At 33.9% G+C, this 21,318-nt stretch overlaps 1 protein-coding gene across 3 annotated transcripts; it reads right to left on the reverse strand.

Annotated features, from left to right (window-relative positions):
• Window positions 1–9,037: 9,037 nt before the first annotated feature.
• On the reverse strand, window positions 9,038–17,158 carry LOC131076792 (protein NRT1/ PTR FAMILY 7.2). 3 transcript variants are annotated; one of them, XM_058014119.2, is made up of 7 exons: window positions 16,986–17,084; window positions 16,206–16,252; window positions 16,011–16,124; window positions 15,575–15,740; window positions 15,140–15,357; window positions 11,630–12,186; window positions 9,038–9,960 (listed from the first exon to the last, which is right to left on the reverse strand). In XM_058014119.2, exons 3-7 carry the CDS (start codon window positions 16,122–16,124, stop codon window positions 9,102–9,104), a joined length of 1,914 nt encoding a protein of 637 aa, XP_057870102.2. In that variant the 5' UTR covers window positions 16,206–16,252; window positions 16,986–17,084; the 3' UTR covers window positions 9,038–9,101. The 3 variants fall into 3 exon arrangements, with proteins under 3 accessions (XP_057870102.2, XP_057870101.2, XP_057870103.2); XM_058014118.2 differs by lacking the exon at window positions 16,206–16,252 and having other exon boundaries at window positions 16,986–17,158; XM_058014120.2 differs by lacking the exons at window positions 16,206–16,252; window positions 16,986–17,084 and adding an exon at window positions 16,882–16,938.
• Between the last annotated feature and the right edge of the window lie 4,160 nt (window positions 17,159–21,318).

Raw genomic sequence — 21,318 nt, forward strand, 5'->3', positions numbered from 1 at the left:
TGCAAGGTTGAGACACCATTTTCCCAACAGGCCTTGCAATACCAATTTGAATTGTCAATTAAAATGATTGGTTCCCTGTAAAGGCGTAAACCGTGCTAACTTCAAAAATAGCCGAAAAAACTCTTTATTTTTAAATAAACTCATAATCAGTTAATAAATCTATTTCATTCCACTTTTCCATCCATAGCTTCATTTGATCATTCCATTAAAATAGTAATAAACATGGAATTTCTATAAAGTAATGATTCTTCATTCAATAAATCGCTAAAAGTAGCATCTCAATCATACAATACTTAAGCATTTCAAGTTGCCATAAGTTCAATAATAAATAATATAAAGTAAAGGGTGAGAGGTGTCTGTTGATCTGCAACCCAAGCTATTGCCAATGCAATCTTTAGCACGAAGACGAGAACAAGATTTAGGCGCTTTTTTCGCCCAACCTTGAAGCTTACGCTTCCCCAAAATTCTTGGTCAATCAAGAATACCCGACCCTATACAAATTGCTTAGCAAAAGAATTTAAAAGGCAAGATGGAATCTGGTGCGTGCCTAGATGATACATGCATTTTCAATTTTCTAATTCTATTAATAAACAAGCATTCATTATCAATCAAGGACATGGTAGAGAGCATAAAATAAAAGAATTCCATCTATTTCAATGGTTTATTCAGTTTGTTTACTCGGCCGAGTATAATGCCATGCATAGCAAAAATAAATAGTTTGGTAAAAGCAACTATTCTCTCTATAATCCACATTCGGTACCCGTCCTGGAAGGTAACTTTCCACAAACACAAGCCTATCTAGCTTTGTTCACATAAATCTTAAAATAAATTTATCCAGAAGACAATCTTTCGCCTTTCAATTCTAGCTTCCTATTTCTTGCAAGATAAAAATACAATGCTAAGAAGGTAATCTTACGTTTGAATAGAAATTGAAAGAATAACTCTTTTATTACAACCAATCTTATCTGACAGGAAACAATCTTTTATGGATAATCAAATATACATCTGAAAGAAAACAATCTTTCCATTCTATCTTTCAAGTAATTCAAAGACAAGAATTAAATATTAAGAAGGTGTAACACATGTATGCATCTTACATATAAATTGAATAAAATGAGTAGACATTCTTTTATTCAATTATCAAAACATTTAAATAGCGTAATCATTAACATGCATTCCATTTCTTATGGTTTAGAAATCTAAGTTCTATATCGTCTAAGCTCTCTATCTTTCCATGTATCTTGGTTCATTTACCTCTTTTCTCAAAACATCATATTAATATGTAACTTTCCATTATTTAAGAACTCAACTCATTGATTTCACTAATTTTCCATAACAACAATCTAACATGATGAAAAATTCTTAAAGCGCATATCTACATGGCCTTTTAAATGAGACACCTAATAACCATCTTTACTTTTCATGCAAGGATCAAATTCGAAAGTGTAAGTCTTTTCTACACAAATTCAAAATAAACTTCAATTCTTAATAATTCGTTATCCTAGTATTTTATCTTCTTTTAGATTCAAATTTACAAGTTTTATACACACATTCACTCTATCTTTTTACTCTGTTTCTAGAGGATTTGGTGGTCTAATTTCTAAGAGTTTCACTAAGTTTTAACAACAAACTTTCATAAAATATATATATCATTATTGCATCTTTATATTTACATGATCATAATTTAAACAATTAAAATGATTCATATTGCGACTCTAACTCTTCCATAAATCTAAAACTAGATCATTCTTTATCTCTTAAATCTCTTCAACAAAATATACTAGATTTGAGCCTACCTCAAGAAATGCGATCCATGGCTATTATGATCCCTGATAACTTCAAATTGTCTGCAATATGTATGGATTCCAATGCTTTCCTCCTCGATGCTCTTCTATCTCATGAGCTCTCTATTCCTAGTCCTTATCCTTTCTATATTATGAGAATTTCTCTAATAATAATAAAGTAATTAACACTCATCCAAGAGCCTAACCTCTAAGTTCGAGACTAAATCGAAAATGATCATCGTCGATCTTTTACGAATCGGTCATAAACACATCAAAATCTCCATTATTCTATTCTCTCTTATCTCTTTGTCGCTCTTCTACATTCTTGCTCTCCTCTATCTTGCTTAACTTCCTATCTTCTTGTGTGTTTCTATCAAGCTTATGTTGCTATTTATACTAATATCGTGCTATGTTTTCTCCTATTCTTTTGGTTTTCATTAACTATTATAATCAGTCATGATGCCACATCTGTTAGTCATAATTTCATTTCAGTTTCAAAAGGATTAAAACTCATGATGGAATGCTTGCATGTCGTCCATGAACTGCAAATATTGTTTTAATCATTGAGAATCCTGCTATTAATCACCCACCTCATGTTGATTACTCCACATCTAATCAGTTCTCATTAATCTACAGATCCTGTTCAATACGAACACCAAGTGTTTGATAACAATCTTCATTCACTTAACTTGCGGTTCACTGTTACTAAGTTTCAGCTAATGGTTACCTAAGTCATACCGTCTCCTTAGCAATTTGATCTCCCATGCAATTAATGCCAACACGATTTCTTTAAGTCGACTTCCATTTTTTTATGCTGTGATAGTCGACTTTATTCATAACGGTTTCTGCTACATACAAAACAATCCCTAAACTCATCGACTTCCTTCTCTTAACTCGTTGTTTTCTTGCAGTCTCCAAAACTATCGATTATTTGCAAGTGATCTTTCAAGTCTTAATGGCTGCCATGTGGGTTTACGTCTCTATTAATTCATGCCACATTACATGGAATAGCCATTGTGGTTTAACATATTAAATAGGGGGAGGAGTGGTGTGAAACTAAAGTTGACTATGACCGCATTAACCCCTGCCACCCTATCGGGTATGTGGATGCACGTGGTTTGTAGCATAAATAAAAGGGACGAGGGGTGGTCGGTGGTAATACCAACCCCTCCCTTTAATTAAGGGGGGGGTGGTTGATAGTCGTTATTGTTAAATTTTCTTTTAAAAACTTAACCCGCCAATATCGACCACCCTCGTTATTAACTTTTAATAATTTGTTTTATTTTTTTTAATTTTAATTTTATTTATATCTAAATATAAATAAATAATGACTTTTCATATTTTATATATATATAATATTGATTTTTATAAAATAATTTAATTTCATATATCTATTTACATATACCATAATTACATATGTATTTATAAGTACATGATCGAATTATTGGAACTCATATACATATCTATATTTATTTAATCTCAAACGATCATGTATAGATATAAACAAAATTCATGATGTAATCAAATTTCACGATAATTGGATATTTATATTTTAACTATATAGATATATATGTATATGATTGAATCAATATCTTATATACACATATATGTTATACTATTTTCAAATTACCATAGTAAACTCATTAGTACGATATTTCATACATTTATACATATCTGAACAAAAGAACATATAAACATAGAGTCAATATTCGTTTTTGAATTATTTGCACATTTCATCTCTTTTAACAATAAAGCATAATATTTCACAATCACTCATGTAACTTAGAGTTAACTCAATCACCGTTCAAATCATGCAATCAATGCACATGTATAAACATTTAAATAAATCTACTACTCATTCTAAATTCATTATTCCAATTTAAACAAACATTCAAATAAGGTCATTTAAATCATCCATCGTTATAAGATGCAAATTATAAATCCTAATGTGGTGTGTGAGAGATTCCATCTATTCTAACAAAATACAAGAGCTAATACAACTCTACCTGAACCATGTTCTCGCCTTCATCTGCGTTCACCAGTTCCTACATTCACTTGCACTCAGTTGCTCATTAGCAATGACGATCCAAATTTTGCAATAAAAATTATTACTGATCATTCGATTGTATATAAATCATTTCAGTACATTCGATCTTCTATCTTATTTCATTGAAAATTCTAATTTCATTTCATTTCCAATTCATTTGCGTAAAATAAACATTATTTTCCTAATTAAATAATTATGGAAAAATAGGGTTCGTGACATTCCCTAAGACATACCAATTTAAAGAGGTCCCATCCTCACCACCAAATAATGGTTGTGTTAGCAGATGGTCTATATTTTGATAAGGCTAATTTCTTCACCAAAGAAAACAATCCCATAATCAAGGAAACTTTTATGGCCAATATATCTATCTATGAATTTAATTATTTATTTGATATTTTTTTGGGAGCCTCATTTAAATATTGGATTTATGTAAATGCATGGATTTAAATCCTCTTGAGATGATCAACAATGTTTAATGGTCCAATAGTCACCCCATTAATGGAAATTAACAATCAAGTGGTTAGTAATTTCTTACATTCAGAAAGACTATAAGAGTTGTAAGGTAATAATTCTAGGATAATTCTAGTAGGCATGTGATAAGGTTTTGTTTAATCTCAATGTGATAAATGTACAATTGTAGTAGTGATTAATAATCATAACATGATTTTTCCTTCATTTGAGTGTGAAATTTGACTTATGAAAAATGGTAGATATGTTATAAATAATCTAAAGGCTTCTAGAAATCCCTATAGACCATTTAGATTAGACTAAAAGAGGGGTAGAAATTTATTCAATCACAAAAGAGATGCAAACAGAGAGTCAAGAAAAGAGAACTAGAGAACACTATCCCTATCCACTAACTGATCTAGCATAAGAGCCATATCAAGAGGCAATTGCCCCCTATCCACTAGATTCCAACCCAACATTTGATCTAAGGCCCATTTGGTCAAACAATTTGCAACACCATTCCACTCCCTAGGAATGTGTGTGAAAGAAACTAAATCCAGGGAACTACACAACTAAAGTATTTGATTGATAACTGAAGCCAGGTGCCAACTAACATCTTCATGCTCCTGCTAGGTTAGCAAATTCACCACCACTTGAGAATCAAACTCACAAATAGTTTTGCGCCAACCAAGACCAGAACAATGTTGAACAACATACAAAATGCCAAGAGCCTCCATTAAAACCCTTATAAATAGAGAAAATAAGTTGAACATCACCAAAACTATCCCACCCAACTCCACCAATGCCAGCATGCCCAGGGTTCCCCTGAGATGAACCATCGGTGTTAATTTTTAACACACCGAGGGGAGGGGGTGTCCACCAACCCTCCCGATTGACCTGTTGTAATGGATGTCTACACCTACCTCTACCACCCTACCCTTTAAACACTGTAGCACCCCCTTGAAGAGGAAAAGTAAGACGAGTGCAAATAGAAACATCACCAGGATCCACGCCACCAGACAAATCACACTTAGCCACAACAGTCTCATGAAGAGAATGAATAATTTTCCATCACAAGTGTATAGAATCCATCCTTAAATCCCAAAAGATTCTCTGATTCCTTTCTAGCCAAACATGCCAAATGATAAAAGGATCAAGAGCCCAAGCAACATGAAGAAAATGGGTTTTGACATGGGAATTACCCCAACATGCCCAAAGTTCAGAGGAAGAAGAAACATGACAACAAGTCTGACCCCAAACACCCCACCAAAAGTGCCATATTTCCTTAGCAAAGGAGCATTGGAAGAATAGATAAGAGACAAATTCCTCACTATTGTAACAAAAAACACATATCGAAGGGCCTTGAAAGCCCCTCTTGCAAAGATTATCCTAGGTAAGACAACAATTGTGAACCGCAAGCCACAAGAAGAAGTTGCATTTGGGCCAGGAAAATTTATTCCAAACTTGTTTCTACCAAGGCACCTCAACATTCAAACACCTGTCTGTTAAGCTCCAAGTACCCTGCAAAAACAGAGTATCTTCCAGATGACTCACTACCCCAGGCGAGGACATTGGGTCCCCCCAAGGAACTACACATCCTAAAATCCTAAATCTGAGTCAACTTAGTTCGATCCCTCTTTGACCCACCCGATGGCCAAGAAGAATCCTTCCATCTGTAACCAACAGCCAAACATCACAAAGAGCCTACAAATGCGAATACATGGAAAGAAGAGGGGGGTTACTATTCCAAGAATCCATCCAAAAGAGAGCTTCAGAGCCCTTGTTGCAAATCCAAAAAAGATCTCTCTTAATCGACTGAGCGCCAATTTTCAAAGTATTCCAAACCATAAATCCACCGTGCTCCAAAAGATATCAAGAAACATTCAAATAGTCAACTCCTGGTAAATACTTATGCGTGAGAATACGGGTCCAAAGCTGATGTTGATTGGTACACCAACACCAATATAACTTAGCTGCAAGAGCCTGGCCACTCAAGATACTAGAATGAAGGCCAAGACCCCCCTCCTTCCTAGGCCGACATACAAGTTCCCACTTAATTAGGCTCCATTTGGACTTCTGCAGAGTACCACTCCAAAGAAATTGGCACGAGAGGGCATCAAATTCCCTAAGAAAATATAGAGAATCAACGAGGACCATATTTGTATAAATAGGAAGAGCTTGAATCACTGATTGATGAAAGGTCACCTGAGCAACAGTAGAAAGCCACCGATGGGTCCAATTATTAACCTTCCGACGCAACTTATCTAGCAAATCCTGCCAAAATAGCCTAGGTTGTCTGCCAATAACAATAGGAATGCCCAAATAACATAGGGGGAGAGATCCAATTTGAAATCGAAGGGTGATAGCAATCCTTCTCTAGACATGCTCTAAAGTATTAAAAAAATAGATTGAAGATTTATGCTCATTGACTTTCTAACCTAAAGCAGCCAAATAAATATCCAACATTCTCCTAAAGGCCTCAGCTTCATGCAGTCTCACAATCTCCATAAGAGCAGTATCATCCACAAACTGGAGATGAGAAAGATTGGGCAACCCAAACCACTTAGATTAGATATTCCATGTATTTTTAGGGAATATTAATGGTTTTGGAAGGTCTTTTGAAGACTATGCACTCTTTACATGAGACATGTAATTTTGTAAGAGCCTTTAATATGTTGAAATTCAATTTGTCTTTACTACTTGTATTTGCATTTAATGGTTATGGACTACAGATATTTATCATTTATTTTCTTTATTGCCACCTTTTAATTTCATGGGTGAAAAGGAACACTTGTCATCTTGTGATTGGTGAATATTAGAAAGGCAAGTTGATTTTTATTAACCTTTGGGGTGGGTTAGGGAGAGGGGTAGACACTTTTGGATTGATTATTCACTTTTATTTTTTATTTTCTCGGGATTAGAGAAGAGAAAAGAAAAAGAGAGTAGAGTTCTTGAGCTCATGAGAGAGACTTCTTGTGCTAAAGAATATATCTTGAGCTAGGGAATCCATGTTTGAGCTTGGGTAATGCAAGGATTGTGCCTTAAAAAGAATTAGAGAGTTGCACATTATTTTGGAAATATTTAGAAGTTTAGAGGTATGCCATTTTTTATTCTTTTTCACTTATTTTAATATTTCCTTTGTGTTGCATGATGGAATGAAATGATTCTTATCATGAATGTGTTAAAAATAAATATTAATATTTTATTTTCTGTGTCTAGAAATAAATCTTTAGAATGTTTTGATGAAGTTCTAGTGATTTGGATATGTAAAATTTTATGAGAGTGTTTCTAATATTTAACCAAGATGAACTTTACAAAAAAAAGTGTTCATAGTTGAAAAGAAAATATTTTATGTTGATTTACTTGTGTAAATGATATTTTGACACCTTATTGAGAGTCATCTATATGGTTTTGATGTCATTTAGACGTGTAAGAGTTTTCTAGTTTGTGTAGGAGATATGGAGTGTGGATTGAAACCCTTAAGATTTATCCATTAAACTTGTCAAATAAATTTGGTGGTCTTTAGTAAAAGACACTCGATGGTCTTGCTTCACCTACATCTCCTTGCCAAATTGTGCTTTGAGAATACCCTTTTATGTATTTGTTTGTTTATGTGACAAAAACTTGTGTTCTTTGAATGGTGTTTTCTTTTTCCCAGGTGTACCACTCTCCTAAGCAAGGTGGGGTAGAGATCGTGGTTCTACATGGTTGGGAAGCCTTTCTCCCATTAAATTGAATCTTGAAGCTATTGGGTCTTGCAAGACCTTCTTATCTTCATTTTGAATATTGTATTAGCCAAGTTGTAAGAAGGTTTACGTATTTGTACTCAAAGAGTTGAAGGAAAGTATCGACATATGTATTTTAAATGGCTTATAACATTGTTTTTGCATTGCTTCTAGGGCAGTGGAAATAAGATGGTTTGAACCCCCCAAAAGAGATTCAATGATTATGTAATGAATGCAAACAAGTCCCTAAACAAACATATCGAGTTGTACTCCTTACATCTTAGATAAAAATGAGAACACATATATCTAAGACTGTCATATCATATGTTGAAACTCTAGTATTTGGTTTGTTATACTTCCTATTCCTAGCTTACAATAGTAAGTAAGAATGTATAAAAATAAATGGATTTTTTCTTTGTGAAAGTAAAAGAAAATTGGTTAGAGACTAGTATCTCAATTATATAATTACATGGATAATTGGGTTGTGTAATAGAGCAAGTGAGATTTGTTGGTGAGAACTATGTTATGTTCCAAATTGGTGAGACATGTATCCAAATATGAAATTATAGACAAGATGTATGAATTGTTTGACAAAACACCTCAAAGAAATGTATGTGAAATGTGAAAGCACACTGAAGACACCTAAACTATTTGACAAAATGCCTAAATGAAATATTATTTCATCGAATATCATGATGATTAGAAGATATGCACAAAATTAATGCTTAATTTATAATTGTAGTTTCACAAAATGCCAAGATCTACCTTTGAATGATCATTACAAGATGTGAGCAAAATTTATTAAAAAAATGGTTTTTTTTTTTGTTAAACTAGAAACTCATAATCTCCATTCAATTTGTTCATACCAATGACTAGATAGGATGAAAACCTATCCACTTTATAAAATTGTTTAAAACATTATTACAATAAATGTAGATTACACTAAAGTCTTAATGAAAGCACAATCTATATGGATCTACCTCTACACTGAAACAAGTAGTATACAATGGTCTTCCATATCTACACTTCACATGAAGCACAATCTATATGGATCTACCTCTACACTGAAAGTATACAATGGTCTTCCATATCTACACTTCACATGAGCTCTTGGTCTAAATCTTCTATAGTTGGATTTCTATATAAACTAATGCACCTATACCATTTAGCACAAATTACATAGACTCCAAAGTCAATTGTTGTAAGTAAAGCCAACAAGAAATAGAAACGGTCCATGTGACCTCTGTTAAGGTTCCTAGGTATCCAACCAGGGCTATTCTCCCTCTTTGTAATATCCATCACAATTGTCACCAACAAACTGCTAACATAGTTCCCAAGTGAAATTGAAGTCATGCAAAGAGCACTCCCAAAGCTCTTAAGCCCATCTGGTGCTTGTGCATTGAAAAACTCCAATTGCCCAACATACATAAAAACCTCAGAAGCACCTATCAGAACATACTGTGGGACTTGCCACAATATGCCCAGGGGCTTAAAACCAGCCCCCTTTTCTATTCTCTTAAGGCGCTCCAACTCCACAAGACCAGCTGCTAACATGGCAGTCATGCCAATTATTAAGCCCACTCCCATGCGCTGGAGCTCTGTGAGGCCTTTTGGGTTTCCTGTGATAAGAGAGGCAAAGGGGCTTAGAACTCTCCTGTATAACATCACCCATGTGACCACACTCAGAATGTCAAACACTGACATGCTAGCTGGTGGTATTCTGAATCTTCCCAGGTGGGTGTTCATTGTGGTGCCTTGCTCTACAAATAGAGATGTCATCTGTGTGAATACAACTGAGTATATTATGGTGCATAGCCAAATGGGTAGCATTCTCAGTATGCATTTTACTTCTTCTACTTGAGTTACTGTGCATAAATGCCATGGATCTTCTTGGGTTTTGTTGTTAAGATTAGGTGAGTATTCTGGTTCTTCCATTGCTGCTGCCTTATCAAGCCACCTACAAAACCAGGCAGAATTCAAACTTCTTAGTATCTTATCAAAGAGATTATTCTAGAACATTGTTGAACTGCTCTAAATTTTGAAAATAAAATTTGTACATTCTTCAATTATTTTTTGTATTAAGTATCATAGAATCACAAAGTTCATTTTTTGCTCATTCCAGCATCCAAACTTATTACAAATACTAGCTCCTTTCCAGCACCAAACTAGAAACAACAATTGGAAGACCAAAGGTCACAACAATGCTTTAACCAACTAAGCTCAACCCTTTGGACGTTCATCAACTATTTTACAATTAAATAGTTTGATATTTAAATAAAGGTGACAAAAATATTAAAAGTATTAACAAATATAGATATTTTAAATAAATGTCTAACTTTAAAATATATATATATATATATATATATATATATATATATATATATATATATATATATATATATATATACACTTCAAGATTAATATTTGATTTTTAGATAGATATATTTAAGATATTTATATTTGTAATGTTCTATCTAAGATATTTATACTAGTTATGTTCTATCTTATCTCATCTAATAAGTTGTTAAAATTTTAAAGGTGAAAAAAAATGTATCTTATGCATTTGTTCAAGATTTGTCATTGTTAAACCTTTACAACAATCAAACATGAAATTATATGTTAAAATTAGTTTAAATTTTAAAAAGCTACAATTAGCTTTAGTTCAAATTTATTATGTTAGATTTTTTTATATTATTATAATAAATTTAAAAAAAAAAAATTGAATTGAAAATTTATTTTAAAATAACAATTTTAATTAAAGAAAATGAGTTTAAATAATAAATTATTGAATTAATAAAATTGATGTGTACAAATAAAAAATAAGTTATAAAATTGTATTATTCTAGTAAAATATAACATATACACATATGTATGTATATGTATATCTATCTACATGTACATGTATATATATATAGTATATATAATTCAACATTTTATTTAAACAAAAAGCTATATACAAAAAATAATATTAAAATATTAGATATGATATTTTCAATTTATAAAATAAATATATGAACTTAAAAAAAATAAACCAAAAAAAACCTTATTAATTAGTGGGTCTCAAAGAGTTTGTGATTTATCAATGATTGAACATGATTTTATATTGAATAATATGTAATTAAAATCAAATACATTGTTAGTTTTATATATATAGATTTTTATTACATTGTTTAATTTAAATTTTTGTTTCAAAAATTCTAAAACCACCACGTCACCCCTCTCCCTCCTCTCCTTTATTAGTCGAAGGTCCCATCTGCAATTGGTCATTTGATGTCTCTTAGCTCTCTCAATCTAATCTAGAAGCTTAATGTAATGACTACTTAACACTGATTAAATTTATGGATTGTTTAAATTCGATATCATTAATTGATACCTTTTATGAGAGGGAGCTATGCTGTTTGTTAAAAAGAGTTGAAAATAATCTTTAAAGAAATCACCTAATTTTTTTTCCACAACTTCTATATGTTTTTTATAAATGTAGGAGGGCTAATAGCCAAAATTTTACTAAAAGGAGGGAACTTAATAATGAATAATTGGAAAAATATTGGCTAATTATTTTTTAAAATGTTTTCCTAATATAATTTTCAAGATGAAAAAAATGTGGATAATTTTAAGAAATCACGAACCTGAATCCATCACTGTGCAGAATCATTCTTCTTCCTTGAAGGCCAAACTCTTTCTTGGGCAGTTCATAAAGCTTACTGTAAGCAACCTCAACATTACAATTTCTTGTAGCAGCCACAAACACTTGAGCAAAACGAGTGAGAGGATTGCCCCGAGGCCTATGATGACGGTAAAATGGAGTACCCCACAGGTATATCAGTAAAGAAAGTGCAGCAGCCCCACAAGAGACCCAAAACCCTAATGCCCACATGCCATTGTCTTCCAGGTAATCCAGCACTGTGTTGGAAATAAGAGACCCCAAGTTAAGGGCCAGATAAAACCAGCTGAAAAAACTGACTTTTGATGCAGATTCTATGGTGTCTTCTTCATCAAATTGGTCTGCTCCAAATGTGGCTATGGAAGGTTGGTATCCTCCGCTCCCCAGGGCCACCATGTAGATGGATAGGTAGAATATGCCATTCTCCCATGGTAATGTATGCTGGCAGTTGAAACCCACTTTTCCACAACCAGGAGGGTTTATTAAGAAGAAATGAGCAGACAGAGCCAGCATTGCTATACCCTGTAATTGGAGTCTTCACATTAGTTCCCAATAAAACAAAAAAAATGAACTTTTAAAATGTTGATATACAGAACTTTTGAATTAAGAGTAGAATCTTTAAAATTGGATACACAGAACCTTTTGCAAATGTAGAACTTCCTTCAGATAAATTCCATCTATGGTCAATTAATGGCAGAGAGACTAAGTTAATTGGAAGCCATTTCCAATCTGAGCTTTTGATATCATAAAAAAAGTTATTTGTTTCTAATCTAAATGTTTGGTTTACTAACAGTTAAGGATAATGAGAATAGGTTAATGATAAGTGATAAGCTACTCTATCCAATAAACTGAAATCAAATTATTTATTTTTAAAAAAGAGCTGTTTTGTGATGGTTAAGTTGTGGCATTTTTTATAGTGTCATTAAGGTTCAAATCCCTGCTAGGCTACTGTGATCATAGGCTTGTGCCTCTGCTGATCCAATGTGCTTGCAGACTGTGAACTGTTGTAACATTTATGCTGATGGTTTCACAGGTGCTCATGACATTTATGCTGATGGTTTCACAGGTACTCATGCCTGTGCCAGACCCTTGCTGGGCTGGTGCACTCGCGGACTCTGATGTTACTGTGCTTGTGGGTCTGAGCTGCTGTTGTTGTGTTAATGCAGGGGATGAGGTTCCCCATTTTTGGTCTCCCCTGATTATTGGCCAGGCTATAAATTCATTATAACCGCTCAAAAAAAAGAGTTGTTTTTTATTTTCAATTTAGAGGTATTTTGTTCCTATGGCTGGTGAATGAGGAATACTGTTCTAGTGGGTCAATGGTAGCAGGCTTCGATTGGATTGGTAATGCAGGGGAGTCCTTTACAGTGGTGTCTCTTTTCCCAGAACCACAATGGATCAAGGTGCTACTTTGCTTTGAAGGGAGTGAAAGAGAACCAATGTACTGAGAAGTCATCTTCCACCAAGATGAACACGGGAAATGATAGAAGTGCCACTCAGCCTTATGTTATATCAAATAAGAGGAGAGAACAAGAAACTGATAGCAACGGCTGAAATGATAAAAGTGCCACTCAGCCTTGTGTTATATCAAATAAGAGGAGGAGAAAACAAGAAACAGATAGAACGGCTGAAACTTATGGCAAAACAGGTTTAATTGATGTGGGATATTTTAGAAGAAACTGCCCCCCTGCAATTTTTTTCAACCTAAATCATAGTATGTTTTTTTTGGTTTGATAGAAGTGAAATGATTAAATGTTTGTCATATTTTGGCTTCACTCCGTCAGTTAAAATCCACCATCCACACGTGTTAGTACAGAATAACCAATATAACATACCTAAATAACAACCACAAACTAAACAAAATCCATGAGGCGTGATACAAACAACAATGTTTAATATTTAAGCAAAAACCAACAAAGATGTAACATGAAAGTTAGCAATGTCTCTTTATATAGGAGAAGGTCCACAAGAAAGAACAGATAAACCTTAGCTGTGATCATAGCAAAGAAAGGGCCCACAAAGCATGGCATATGAACGTTAGCTCTGATCATAGAAAATAGAGGGCCCTTAAGTTATGGCATATTAACTCTCCCAGTTAAGAGGCTAAACCCACTGTTAACCTTGCAATACAGGTGCAGGGATTTTTGTTTGAAAATTAATGTCCTATAGCTTGTGAGATTTGTTGTGGAAATGGTAAATATTGTTTGCTCACAATTTTACCAGTTTTTCAAAAAAATCATTTCAAATTGGCAGCTTGTGTGTCAATGTTTAAGACAAGTTTGCAGGAAAGGCAAAAAGAAAATATATGGAATATAAAAAACTTTAATTTTCTGATTTCATGGCAGCCTTTTGCACAAAAGGCCCCTAAATCTATTCATATTCCCTTTTGAATATAATTAGGAAGCCCCTGCATAGATTCCTTTGTCAATCCTCTGGCTAGATGTTTTCCTCTTAGATGATGCCTGCTGCTATACTTGTGTAAGCGTTTCCATAGTTTCTACTTTTGGAATTCATATAATGATAATCAAATCAATAGATATTTTCATAGAGTATTCAAATTAAAATGGAAGTTTTCATATCTCCAAATTTTTTACTTGATAAAAAATGTATATTGTTTTGATTATCATTATCTATTTAAGTGCTGCAGAGGTCAGAGGGGTAACTATCGACAAGAATGGATGCTTTGTAGACTCTAGTGAGCCAAGCAACCTCTTTAATAGACTGTCACTTAGAGTCATTAGATTTTCACAGTCCATACTTATAAGTACGTGTTGTTTTGTTGTTTCTGGGTTCAACCATGTAAGATTCGTTTACATCAACGTTTTGGATCATACTCCATGATCCATCATCAGGATGTGAAAAGAGAGCTGAAGGAGACAATCCATTTTCTCCTTCAGCTCCCTTTTCACATCTTGACGATAGATCATGGAGTGTTATCTGAAACATTGATACAAATGAATCTAAGTACACAGTTCAATCCAGAAACAACAGGTACTTATTAGTCTGTCACTTAACAACATATATCGACAAATACAACATGTGATTGCTCCCTGTGAAAATGCGAATTAGCCTAAAATATGTGTCATCAAGACTGCCCATCAGTCCAGCTCCACAGGACATATGTTGGGATTATTGTGTGTATAGGAGAATGATTTATATTTACAGACAAAGGTAACATTCACTATCTACTTCTTAAATTTGCAGTTAAAATATATTACTTAATTTTGTAAGGAATAAAAGCTGAGCACAAACACTTTATAATGATATTAAGCTTAGAATCTATCTGCAACAAGGGGGCCCATAAATTCAAGATCCTTTTGCCAACTTAATGATGTAACCAGTATAAAATATGTTGGACTCTTAAACTCATTACAGTCCAACCTTACCCAAAACCTTCTGAAATGTTGTTCATAACCTAATCCAAGATTTACCAAGAAAGAAAATCACATTTTTAAGGGTATGTGGATTTACTTACAAGTACAAAAATAACTAGGAACAAAACACAGGTCATATGGCGTCCCAAGTACGCATCGCTAAGAAAGGCTCCAACAAGAGAAAACATATACACAGTTCCAGTCCACTTGCTCACATTGTTTGCTGCTTCTGCATTGTTCTGCTGAAGGACTCTTGTAAAAAACAAGACCATGTTAACACCCACTCCAAAGAAAGCTAGAGTTGCCAATCCCTGGTTTACTATTCACAAAGGAAGTAAAATGCATTAGCTATGTATAATAGCAATTTTGTTAGTCTCATCTGATTTACATTTTCATCAGCATATTCATTCATACGAAACCATTTTGATCTTTCTCAACTGTCTTTAGATTTCACATATGGTTTAGCTTCTTATGACTGAATTCCCATATCCATAGACATTAGGCAAAGACCACTAAATTTGATAAAATGGGGATACCTAATATTAGGATGGCAGCCTTCCACCCCCCTGTTTTGCCTTTGATTGCTGGTTTTCCAAATCTATCAACTGATCCATCTTCAGTATGCTGGGCTTTTCTCTTTTCTTCAACATCAACGTGTTCTGAGAGAATTTCTCCATTTTTTTTCGACCCAAAACCTTGATCCTGCAAGAAGCTGAGCTTTTTAATACAACCGAATTCAGAACCACCAATTTTTTGCTATATAATAAGCAATTAATTCTATATTAGTCTATCAATTCCAACACATAACAACTCCTTTATGCAACCTTCTATAGTATTTTTGTTTTTCAACAGAGATAGAAGTACAAATGGTGAATATTATATCTTCCCCAAGTAAAAATTTTCTTACTTTTCAAGAGGAATTCAACAATTTAGCTGGATTTTTTTGTCTTTCAATTCCTGACATATACCAACCTTAGTGCATACAACATCAACATGCTTCCCGAATTGGTCGATTGAATTGCTACTGTTATGCTGAGCATCCATCTTCATAATTTTGTTGTAAACTTCACTTGTTCTGGAATTCATCTAAAAAGACAATAAACAACACAACACGTTTTCAACTTCTGATTTTTCCCTCGCCATAAACAATAGTACAACAAAATATACCTGTCATTTAAATTTGGATGACAGCTTATTTCTTTTTCATGGTTGTCCTAAAAACAGCACTCAACGTAACAAAAACACATCAACTATCCAGATTCTGGTATAAAAAAAGAATTTCTGAAATATATGATGTTAAAACACCAAACACTTTGAATCTGAAGAACAAGAAACAATTTTTTTAATTAACAACATGAAATTTCCACTGTCCATGAAAGATTTAATAATGTTATTTCTGGATTTTAACTGTCTAAGTTCTTTTGTCATCAACGTTTCTGGTTTTTTTGATCCATTTTCTCTAGCTCTTTTTGATCATAATGAGGATTATCTACTCATTCTAATGAAAGATGGATTCACATGAATCACTATTCATAAAGTATGGATCAATAAGTTGACAAGATAATCACTGTTCATAAAATATGGGTCAATAAGTTGATGAGAGATGGGTTTGCACAAATCACTATTCATTAAATATGGTTTTATATGTTGAGGAGAGATAGGTTTCAATAATCACTATACATAAAATATGGATCATTAAGTTGATGAGACATAGATTTGTGGAAATCACTATTCATAAAAAGTGGTTCGATAAATTAATGAGAGATGGATTTGTGTGAATCATTACTCATAAAAATATGGATCAATAAATTGATCTCCAGATATGATACACACTGAAAAATACCTTCTACTTCGTCAATTTTTTTATGGAGTTCCACATGAAAACAATCATCACCCATATTAAAAACAAAAACAAGATTTGAAAATGACCACTGCATTGAACATCACCTGAAAACTGTCCTCAGACATGCAAACTGGGGGAGCTGGAAAACAATGAGCAAAAACAGTGCAGTATTGAAAGAGTGGGCTTCTAGTCACACATGTCTATGGATTTGATAAAACAATGTACAGATATTTAAACAAGCAAAGGTCTCATGCGGGTAATGTTTACAACTAGATTCCTTGCATCTACACACTTGTCATTCACACTGATAGTGCTGATAATCACAAGGCATCTATGACCCCAATAAGCTAATTATTGTCAACACATTATAGGTGATGGAAGAAAACTCATCTATGTTACTGCTAAAAAGAAAAAGTTGGGTGCATATTTTTCCTTAAGAACACATTGAAAGTGTCTCCTTCCAAAAAAATCACCTAGGATGCATTTAGAAAAAGTGAAATTGAAAAAATATTTTAGTTTAAGTTTTTTTTGTTTAGGATTAATTTTAATTGTTCACATCATGTTGAAGGAAGTAAATAATCTGTACTCTTAATACCTCAACTTACCAAATAAATCTCATATATAGATGGATACTATTTTCCAAAACCAAAGTACGTTCATTTCTAGCTATTTTTTGTTAGTTTGAATTGAGTTGTGACAGAGAGTTGCAATGGCTTATCGTATACGATACGATAAGGGTGCTGAAAACCAAGTGTCTTTTCATACATACTGTTACACGTGTACAGTACACGTAGGCACTTTCACTTTTCAAGGCTTTTTCTTGTACGGTTATGAGCATGCGTTTCTCATAGGTGTCCACATTTTGCACACAAAGATCAAACTTTACGAAGATTGTTTGATTTATAGGCAATAATCACCATAATTTTGGTTACCAATAGACAAAGCCAATTAATAGGGTTGCTCACACCCATGAATTGGGCTTCAAGTATGGCAAGATGCCACCAAGAAGTCTTAGCCACTATTAATTACATTTTGTCCCTTTTCTCCCTTGTAGTATATGCTATCTAACAACTGTATTCACATCTATTATTAAGAAGTGATTACTAGATATCTTACATTCTTTTTGGTATAGGGGTCTCTCTTTGCTTTTGATATGTGAAAATGGTTCTTAAACAAACTTAAAAGTAAGTTATTTAATTGAGGTAGCATATTTTTATTTTTCTCGTATTTGCTATTCATCTTGTTGGATGCCATCTACGAGAAAATATGAAGACTTGGACAAATAAATTTGAAAATTCTCTGATCTAAATGAGATGACAATGTTGGATTTCTTGATTCTTTCTGGTCTCATTGCATTCAACTGAGACATAAACGGGGTTTGAGAATCATTAACCCTAAAATTGAAGGCTTGTGTCTTGTTGTGAAGTTGATTATCAGAGCCATAAAAGGGGATGAACCATGGAAAATATTTGTTCATAATCGAGTTTTTCAAGCTGCAACAAATAAAAAATGACAATTTGTGAATTGGTTTGATAAATTTATTATGTCTCCCTTTTTCAAAATCAAGGCCTCTTTTTGTTTACAATCCATTTGGAAGGCTTGGGAATAGGCTTGCCGATTATTATAGTGGGATGGTTTCTCCCTACAACATAATTTCAACTTTTTTGCTTCATCATCAATATGTTGGATTAAACTTATTAATTACATTAATCAACCACTTGCTATTTGTTTTCTTAAACATGCTTATTATTTGTATAAGATCGCGATTTAACAATATAAAGACATTTGGAATTTAATGCTTTTGAATGGGCTTCATAGCTGAAAATTAAAGATCAATTTGGGTTGAGTGTCGACTATAAATAATTTATGATATTTGTGTAATCATTAGTTCCACTTGAGTTATCCATGAAAATTTATACTCTCAAGGAATGCAATTTTTCTAAAGAAAGAAAATGTTTTGCTTCTTCTCATTTCCATTATCTTCCGCTAAAAAAATCTATCTTCATTCATTGTCTCATTGGAAGATCCTTCCTTGCCTTAATCATAAATGGGAATGCAAATTTAGTGCCAAAAGGTGGACCAAAATGAGTACACAAATACAAAAATCCAAAACTGATGCACAAACTCAATTGATAGCTTGGGAAGTTATACATCATAAGCTACTTGTTGGAGATATCTACTGAGATGCATTATCGTTCAGCCAGTTAACTATTCCTTCTTTTTATGTATTGAAAACATGAAACATATATTTTGGGATTGCCCCTTTGTTAAAAAAAAAATAGAATTCTATTTTTAATTTTTTTTTGCTATTTTTCATCATAAGTTGAATTTGAAAGAAGCTATATTTTGCTTTTGTTTGAAAAAATGATTTCATTGTTAATTATATCAAATAATTTATTTTAAGACGTATTGGAAGGCTAGGTATATAGTTGTGTTCTCAAGCAACTATTTTTCGAAAACTAGTATTCTAATGGTTTACTTTGATATAGGTTTTTAGGTTGCTTTTTTGTTTTCACAACTTCAAGATTTATCCAAGAGAAATGTTTGGCTATGACACTACTTCAGCAAATACAAGATCATGTTAATCAACATTAGAACAACTACAATATGGATCTCTGTTAAGTACAACATTCTCCCCCTAAAGAACACACATTTAATTTGTGGCACTCTGTATGAGTGCATTTAAGAAATTATTTGTTGTTTGTAGAGTTCCTACAAGTTTGATGTCATGAGGTGAAAAAATAAGACATATATAAAGTATGCCTTTCAAACCTCAACAAAATGACAAAAATAACAAAATAAAATCTCGTTATTAAAAACATGAATCCCTCTTAAAATAATATCGTTATATGGCAGTTTAATTTAGTGCATTATAGATTGGAATTGATGTACAAATCTTCATAAGAGGTCTATTTAGAATCTATTTTTTTTGATATAGTCATAAAAATAACACCACTCCTATGTAGAGCTAAAAAAATCACACAAGTTTAAAAAGGGAACCCAAAAAGGAGTCTGTATAAGCCCAAACAAGCCTTCTGAAGTTCCAAAAATAGAAACTATGTAATGCGTCTACTAAGAAATAGAAATTTGGAAAAAAAAATCCATACATCATTCTACAAAACCAATCACATCACTAGATAGAGGACAAATAAATACAAAAACTGAAAAAAAATCACTCAAAAAAATCTTCATACGCCTTAGAATGAAGCTCCCGAAGTTGAGCCAAAAGCCAAAATAGGCCAATGGTGAAGGGACCGAATTGGGGACGAAAAATGATGATGTCATGATGAAATCAACAATGGAATAAAAATGTGTGCCTGCAACTCTCCCGCTCTGCAACTCGCCCGCCCGTCTTGAGATTCTGTGTGCCTGGATGTCCGCCCCCTCTGTGGAGGCCCCCCCTCCCCTACTGGACCCAATGCCTGATTCCACGGTTGATGCACATGCCTCTGGGCTTGTTGCAGGGTCCCCACGTTTTGTGGACCATACGGAAGAAAATGACAGTCTCCACACCCTTTCCACTTCTACAAGTCTGACTGATTCTGGATCGAAAGGGGAGGAAAGGAATATACCCCATCCCGGATCGGAAACTTCTGCCGGTCAGACGGATAAGGATATTGTGGAGGTGAATCCCAAGTCTAGCTGGAAGAACGCCCTCCTTGGGTCAACACGCTCCCTCTTGATGCTGTGGCCTCCTTCTCCCAAATGAAAGATAGAACAAAAATCAAACTCTCGGACAACCTAATGGATAGAATCACCGCCTCCCTTCACCTGCCGATAGTTGATCGTTTCTTCTCCTTCCGACCTTCTATCGACATGGTCAGGCGTTGGGCAAAATCTCGCTGGAAGCTTAAAGGAAGCCTGGAGGTTTCAGCCATGCCGAGGGGACTCTTTCTATTCAAATTTATCATAGAGGAGGATCTGATTTATGTCCTGTCGGGGTCCTGGGCTTATGGAAAGCACTTCCTAACCATGGCTAAATGGAAACCTGGTTTTGACCCCTCTGCAGAACTAAACCACATGGCCCCAGTGTGGGTTAGGTTACCTAGACTCCCTCTGGAGTTCTAGGATGAACAAATCTTCCGATGGATAGGAAACTCGTTTGGTTGCTTTGTTGCAGCAGACTTGGTCACTCTCAACAATCCAGGTTGGTGTATGCTCACTTCTGTGTCAATGTTACGATCAACAAAGCCCTCCCGAACTTTATCTCCCTAAAGTCCAAATGGGGAAAATGGTCTCAGGCCATTGTTTACGAAAATGCCACCCTGTACTGCCAGAAGTGTAATACTCAGGGGCATTCCTGTACGGACTGTAAAGCCCCTGTGGTAGCAGAACCCAAGATCAAGAATAAAGCCATCTGGTCTGAACCCATCAACCCCGGTGACCCATCATCCTCGACCCCTCCTGAGCTGACTACTGAGAATGGTATTCCTGAAG

The sequence above is a fragment of the Cryptomeria japonica genome, chromosome 11 (assembly GCF_030272615.1).
Source record: "Cryptomeria japonica chromosome 11, Sugi_1.0, whole genome shotgun sequence".
Classification (NCBI taxonomy): Eukaryota; Viridiplantae; Streptophyta; class Pinopsida; order Cupressales; family Cupressaceae; genus Cryptomeria; species Cryptomeria japonica.

Bases quoted from the DNA above. Each gene is read 5' to 3' on its own strand.
- LOC131076792 (XM_058014118.2), bottom strand. From the start codon at position 17,006: ATGTCTGAGGACAGTTTTCAG. The intron at 16,125-16,985 runs GTGATGTTCAAT...TTGTCTTTTTAG, and splicing joins TGTCTGAGGACAGTTTTCAG to ATGAATTCCAGAACAAGTGA. The intron at 15,358-15,574 runs GTATCCCCATTT...CTTTGTGAATAG, and splicing joins GGCTGCCATCCTAATATTAG to TAAACCAGGGATTGGCAACT.